The sequence below is a fragment of the Populus trichocarpa genome, chromosome 8, assembly GCF_000002775.5.
Source record: "Populus trichocarpa isolate Nisqually-1 chromosome 8, P.trichocarpa_v4.1, whole genome shotgun sequence".
NCBI lineage: Eukaryota > Viridiplantae > Streptophyta > Magnoliopsida > Malpighiales > Salicaceae > Populus > Populus trichocarpa.
Window position 1 is genome coordinate 16,183,698 of NC_037292.2, and position 8,144 is coordinate 16,191,841.

Sequence of the window (8,144 nt, forward strand, 5' to 3'; positions counted from 1 at the left end):
TTTTTTATTAATAAACCAAAGTAAGAAACTAACAACCCATTTAACTAACAAAATTAATTATGTGTAGGCTAATAATCACTAAAGTGCAAGCTAGAATTAAAACGATTTGAATATAAAATACAAGTCAAGGTCAAATTCTCTTTTTAGTGTAAGCAGGAATATAAACTTGAATTAAATCATGTACTATTATTAGCCATGATATCCCATGAAGAAATCCATTTCAAAAATATTTTTAACTTCCTTCTCTCCCTAACACCTGTTTTTTTACTAATAAAAACCTTATAAATTTGATCCTTTAAATATCTTTTAGTGATTATTTTAAATCGATTAAATCTCTCTAAAATCACTATGTATTTGAACACCTTTCCTAGTAAAGGCACTAACTAATATATACTTTCAATTTGAACAATGCAAAAAATTCCACCTCCTACCAAGTAAGCATATAGTTTTGGTATTTTGTTGAGGCTAAAAACCTAACGTAATTATTTATCTTTCTAAAGAATTCTAAAATGTTAAAGCATATATAGTTATCAAAACCAACTTGCATTGTGGGTTTTTTTAGTCACCTTACGGGTCAGTAGGTCAACCTCGATCTATCTCAAACGACATTGTTTTAATTTAAAAAAAACATAAAATATGTCATTTTAGACAACTATTGAAAAGAAATCCCTTGGAGTGGATCTGATTGGGTCTCAACCGGGGTTGGCAAGGGTAATCTAATCACAGGTTAACATGTCATATCACCTAGGTTTAACTAGGTCAACTTCTAAAATGATTAAAAAAAAAAACTCAATTTGGACTAGGTTTCAGGTTAACACTAAATCAATCTGTCAATCTAGGTTTTATAACTATAGTTTAAAAGAGCCAAGACTCTAAGCATAACTCATCCTTTGGCTCCACTCTTGTTGGCTTGGGTTCTATATTGAAATTAATTATGACTTAACAATATGATCCTATAACAATTATAATGGACCAAAATTAATTATGACTTAACAATATGATCCTATAACAATATGATTTATAACTATGTCAGAGATATTTATTTAAGATTAATGCATGTATAAGAAATATTTATTTCTCATTAATACTACAAGGCTAGAATGATTTTTTAGCCCTCTCTCTCAAGCAAAATGACAAGGTTTATAAGGTAAAAATACCTCCTGAATCACCTAGATAAAAGATTCACAATTTCCATTCTCAAGCATACATATATCATCTTCTTACAGAGCATTCATTTCATACAAAAAAAAGAACAAACAACCTTGTTTTTAATGTTCTCTAATATATTTGTTAATTTCACTCTACAAAGATATTAATTTAATCATCTGAAGATTTTCAAATCCACTCAAATAGGATTTCTTTTTGTAAGTATCAGGAGACTTTCATCAAGAGGTATCTTTCTTTACTATGAAGAGTGGATTTAATTAGATGAACAATTAATTAATTTATAATCCAACCACCAAAAAAACATATCTCTAAGCATCTTGAATTTTAAAACATCATCAAATTATAAACATGGAATACAAAGTAGAAGTATAGATATATTTAATTAAGATTCTTTTTCAATCTAAAATATTCTTTTCCTCTCAAAAGACCTAAGCAAACCACCAATCAAGAGCTAATGTGGGGGGATGCATCTTAATTTACTTCCAACTACAATAATTATATTATCTCTTGATGAATCCAAATAAAATAGACCCAAAAACTCCATAAAAGATTCTTTCAAAATAGACCAAAAAAAACCCCTTAGGCTCGAGCTTGGTAGCCCAATCCCAACACCCATGGAGCTTGGGCTTAGGTAAGAAGCCCGAGCCTATGCAGGGCATACACCCCAACACCCTGTGGGCTTAGGCTCAAGAGTGCGCCCTGAGCTCAATATGCTTGGGTCTAAGCAGCGCATCTGGACCCATTTCTCACCTCTCATGTGCCCGAGCCCAAATCTCGCCAATAATTTTTTCAAAACTCCACGCGGGTCCCTCAGTATTTTATTTTGTATCAATATGTATTATTTTAAGTAGAATACAACTTAAAATATCACAAGGATGAAATTACACTTCAGCCTCTCATCTCCACAAAAGACAAAATTCACGGGCTATAAATACACCATGAATCATTCAAGTCAAAAGTTCACAATCTCTTCATTCTCAATATTTTAGCATATATATTTTCAAAGTCTATCTCTCTAAAATATCATTTCACTTTCTTTTTATATAAAGTTACCGACTTTATCAATGGAGAGTCCTCATGTCCATCAAATAAGACATTTTACAGGTACCAGCTACTAGTCACTTGACTTACTAGACATCACCTGCTACTACCAGAGCTACCGGTCACCTGACTTACCAGACACCACCAGCTACTACCATAGCTATCGATTATCTGGACTTACTAGGCACTACCTTCTATTACCATAGTTACCGGTCACCTGACTTATTAGACATCATCTGCTACCACTTACCAACCATTTGAGCTTTTCATATCAAATTACCAAACATCTTAACTATGAAGAATAAATTAGATTGCTTGAACTTAGAAATCAACAGATTATCCACCATATCAACCTTATTTCTAAACATCTTACGTGTTAAGATTCATCACCTCTGGACTACCAAATAGCCTGGAACAGGTAGCACCTCAGGAACAAATTTGTTTCTTCTGTTGACTAAATCGTAATAACTTGGTTCATGGCAGAATTGTTTATGCTTTGCTCCAAACCCTAGTGGGCCAAATATCCTTTAACTCCGGAAACGAGATCATATGTGACAAAGAAATGGGAGGAGAATCTTCAAGCCATAGAAGAGGAAACCACAGGGTGTGTGTGTCTATATATATATATATATATATATATATATATATATATATTGTAAAAGGCTCTCAAATTGAATTGATATTTCCGAGTTCTAGGAACATTTAAAAATGCCAGGTTGTTATTTTATTCTTACAATATTGAAGTTTATTTTTCATGATGGAGAAGAAGCATTGCATACTGTTACACCCACTTGTAGTAAACATTTCTTAATTTAATGGACCAATCTTGGTGGAATCCTTAATGTACACATCATCATGACATGAGTGAATTATATATATATATATAAAGTCCACTTGTTAACCTAATGTGTGGTTGTTTGGATTTATACGAGGTTTTTGTTACATGATGGATAGATATGGAGGTAACGTTTCTCCATTATAATATTAATTAAAGGATTTATTGTACTATTTCCCTCATTTCGTGGAAATTAATGAACTGATTGATGTCAACATATGGATTATCATGCATGGTGGTTAAATTAAGGAGGTGTGTTTCATCCTTGGTCAGAAATTTTAAGGTCAGCTGTTTCAATAAACTTTATATTGAATTTATGGAGGTACAAAGAGGGATTTATTCTCAATTGACGACATGTGTAATCTAATTTAAAGATATGTCTTATTGTAAAAAAAAAAGAAAGGTACCGCGGGTGAAATTAATTAGCAACTCGCCTCGTAATAATTATATGATGGTTTAATTAATTAAGAAATTAAAATAAAAAATATTCAATGGTTATGTATAATACTTTAAAGAAAAGAAAACAAGTTTCCAAATGATATAAACAGCTAGAAAAGATTTCAATTTATTCAATGGGTATGTATATTGTTTCTGTTTACCATAATTTGAAGTAACAACAAGAAAATATAGAAGAGGTTTATGAATAATCAATACAAGTCACCTTAAATCCTTTTTTATTCGGTCCTTTAGACTTTTTTACTGCCTCATTTTTTTCTTATGATCCTTGAAAAAAAATCTATTCACATTCTTTTTTTATTGGATTCTTTTCCTTTTCATTTAACAATTATTATTTGGTTTTGCAAATTCAATTATCGGTAAATTATAAAACAGTATCTGAAATCAAGAATACGCTAGGCAATGCAAGATTAAAGTATTAAAAAAATAATAATAATGTAACATAGAATAAAAATATAATCCAATATGGATTGCAATAGTTACAATGTTTATTTTTATTTTTATTTTTTTGTTATTTGACTTTTTTTATTTAATTATTTCTCATTAAGTTGATTTGGAATTAAGTTTGATGTTTTATTTCATTTGATTTTATATGAGGCTCTCGCGATGTTAAAAATAAATTTAATGCTTTATTTGACAAAGTAAAATTTAATTTTATTGATTAAAACCAATTAAAACTTTAAGAATTAACATATTTATTATTAGTTATTATCATATATAATTTTTAATTTATTTTATTGAATGCATGTACATAAATTTTTTAATTTGTAGTTAAAAGTTTTCCCGTGGAAAAATCAAACTAATAAGTTGAATGGCTAGCATGAAAGGCTAGCTGTTCTTTCTAATAAAAACTCTAAAAGATAATTAATGAAGCCATTAAATATAACTAGCAATGGGGTGTTGGAATGATTTCCAAAATGAGTATTGTTTAACAAGAAAACTAGTTTGCATGAATGTATAAATTAATCTGAAAATATTATTTATTGTCAAATAAATAAATAACAAAAATGATTAGATGTGAAGAAGATAAAGTATTGCGAAAACTCTTTGGGTGCATTACAATTAATTCATAAAGAATGGAAGCTTACAAGATGATCAGTACCGTTTGGGAACATGATAGAAACCACGTTCTATAAAAATTCAATTTTTTTTGTTGAAAATTTAATTTTTTTTTATATGTTTTGAATCGTTTTGATACGCTGATCTTAAAAATAATTTTTAAAAAATAAAAAATATTATTTTAATATATTACAACATAAAAAACACTTCAAAAATACAATCAGAACGATACTTTCTGTTAAAACATGTGGAGGCAAAAGTAAAGTGGATATACCAGAATGCAAATTAGCTTGAAGAAGCTCTTTGATAGATAGCCATGGCTTCAGTATCATCACATCTTCCAAAGTTGAGACCCTACAAGGTACAAAACTACACGCATTAATTAAAAGGAAACCTTTGCTGTCGCATTGCATGACGCAATGTGTGTCTTTGGTATGGGTACGTATAGCCAATTAGCCTTAGGGTTTGGTTTAAATCCAAAAGGAGACACAAATGGTTAAATAATTCACAGCTTAAAGCACCAATCATTATTCTAAAACGTGCTTGGTCTCTCCTTATTGGTGAACATTAAAGAGTAAAAGCTGTAAAAACATGTAGATTAGCTAAAGGTTCTTTGAACCAATCAGAAATCATTTATGAGGAGTACTCGTTTTATATTTTTGAATTAAAATATCTTTTGATGTGATATTAAAATTTTAATCCAAGTAATTAAGAGTTTCAACCTGATCACTTTTTACTATCTCTATTCTTTTATATTAAATTAATAAAATTAACTGCATGACAACACATTAATTAACAGTTGATAGCGTAAGTTTTTAATTAAATTTAGATAATTTTTTTTACAATAATATAAATATACTTCAAAGATATATTAAAACTTTTTAACCTCTTACATGATATGATATGATATGTTAAAAAATAATTATCTAATATATTTAAAAGAGTTGGGTCAACTTAACCCTTTACTATTTTATATTAACAATGAATGAGTTGAGTTTTTTTTGTATTTTCTTCTTTTTTGTTTTTTTATTTTATTTTTATTTTTCAACATTTATTTAATTTTGAATTTATCTTTATAAATTGTTTTGACATATTTTTTTATGAGGTTGTCATTGTCTCAAACAAACATTACACCATTTAGTTTGTACTTGATTTTACAAACTTTTATTTTTTTATCATATAATTTAGTTAAAATAGTTTTTAAAAAATAAAGTTCTTAAACGCAGTGGAATTTATCACCCAGATCGTGAATTTAATAGGTTAATCACAAAGCTCAGATTAAACCAACATGTTATCGTCTCAATATTAAAAAAAAAATTATCTTGAATTTTTTAAGAAGTCAAACAATATTTTTACCTATTATTCGGGTTTTTTTTTTTAGCTAAGTTGTTGATTTGTTAAATTAAATTTAATATCAATATTAAATAATTTTTTATTATATTAACATTTGTTTTATCTTAAAAACTGTTTTGCAGCAGAGCCCTGTAAAGTGGTATAAAATTATAATAATCGAAAGTACAGTCAAGCATGGTTGTCAATATATATATATAATATATTTGTATGAGCTAGGTAGCGGACTTAATCACGAAAATCAAATTAAATATTTAGGATTATGAGCTCCAATGAATTGAGTATACATGGAGCCCACTAGTGAATCAACTTAACCAGGTGGTCGGCTCCACACATGCCATTTTGAACAAGAAGACATACCCTAATGTATTTATGTACGTATTTACGTGTACATATGCAATATAAAAGATGAGTTTTTGACCAACCAAACGGCAAGTCTAGCTAGGTTGGAGTAAAAAGGAGGACTAAATTCTTTGCATCTAGCTTAGACATGGTCGATAATGTTGGTGCTGGTGCTTCAAGTGACGACGGCGGCGTCAAGCTGGAGCAAGACAGGTTGTTGCCTATAGCCAACGTTGGACGGATCATGAAGCAAATTCTGCCGGCTAACGCGAAAATCTCCAAAGAAGCCAAGGAAACGATGCAAGAATGTGCTTCAGAGTTTATTAGCTTTGTCACCGGTGAAGCATCCGAGAAGTGTAGAAAGGAAAGGCGCAAAACCGTGAATGGAGATGATGTCTGCTGGGCTATGGGAGCCCTAGGTTTTGATGACTACGCCGGGCCACTAAGAAGGTATCTTCAGAGATATAGAGAGATAGAAGGAGATAGAGCTAATCAAGAGAAGCCTGCTAACGCTAATAATACTAGTATTGCTGATCAAGAAAAAGAAGCACCACCGTCCTCCTCCTCGTCATATAGAAATAATCAAGGAATCAGGATGTAGTTCATGAATTCCAGCTCTATTCAAGTTTGATATGATGTGGGATATTCGTGAATCGGTGCACTACAAAGTCATTTAAGGTTCTAGATCGATCGGGAGTAGACATGGATATTTTTAGCTTAATTTACAATGATTATAGTCTTAATTAGGTGGGAAGATTATTGTGGGTTTTTTCCTTTATTCATATACACATGGCTAGCTACTTTGTTGTCTTTTGATTAGATTTATCTTCATATCTCAGCATAATATTCCATGAATTGAAAGAAACTTTAGCTTGTGTGGGTAGGGATAAAGGTAGATCAATATTTTGATCGAATTGATTTTGCTATTGAGTCGGGGAATGTAAACATTGCTGCCATATGCTTATATTCTGATTGATCTTGGTCTGGAAAGTGGTTAGAGTTGGGTTTTTGCTCTACCTGATCAGTTTTCAACAAGTATGAGGTCAGTTTATAACACAAGCATGCTTAATTTTCATCAGAAAACATGAATGATAATTTCATCTTTTTTTTTCGTTGTTAATTTTATTATACTAGTTTCATTATATTAGTTCGGAATAATATATAACTATTTCTGAAAACTCACATAATCATTTAAATTTTTAAATTGAGATGGTTCTTAGATATCAGTTATTAGATACCAGTTTATTTTTTTTATGTATTTGATTATTGGGTTAGTAAACTACTAAGAACTCATATAATTAACAGCTTAAATTTTTGAATTGAAATAATTATTTGATATCAATTATTAGGTAATAGCTTTTCTGATGTATTTAATTATTGGATTTAGCTGATATTGCAGTTCTTTTTTTTTTTTTTATGAATAATGATTCCTTATCTTATCTTGTTGATTTTGATGAATTACTGTAGTTCATTCATTTGAATTTCTTCTCTGATCTCATTGCTTGGAACATAATTACAACTAGTTCTAACATCAAGTATATCATCATCATTCAAACATGTGTTAGAGAATAATATAAATTATATATTGGGATCTCACTTAATAGCTTAAACTTTTAGGTTGAATTGGTTCTTTGAAATTGTATAAGAGCCTTGATGACTAAACAGTCACGAGTTCGAATCTCATCATCCTCATTTATTTGATAAAAAATTAAGCATAATGTAATATGGGTCCGTGCAAGTTTCAAGCCCAAAAAGTTTTCACTTGAGCCGATGTGTTAGAGAATAATATAAATCATATATTGGAATCTCACCTCATAGCTTAAGTTAATTTTTATATTAAATTGATTCTTTGAAAACATGCGGCTATCAGCCATTGTCCAAGGTTTTACTTATT

General features: G+C 29.8%; 1 protein-coding gene across 1 annotated transcript; it reads left to right on the forward strand.

Annotated features, from left to right (window-relative positions):
* The first annotated feature begins 6,300 nt into the window (after nucleotides 1-6,300).
* On the forward strand, nucleotides 6,301-7,370 carry LOC112328418 (nuclear transcription factor Y subunit B-5). The gene has a single exon (XM_024606835.2). The coding sequence runs from the start codon at nucleotides 6,399-6,401 to the stop codon at nucleotides 6,849-6,851; it is 453 nt and encodes a 150-aa protein (XP_024462603.1). The 5' UTR covers nucleotides 6,301-6,398; the 3' UTR covers nucleotides 6,852-7,370.
* Nucleotides 7,371-8,144: the final 774 nt, after the last annotated feature.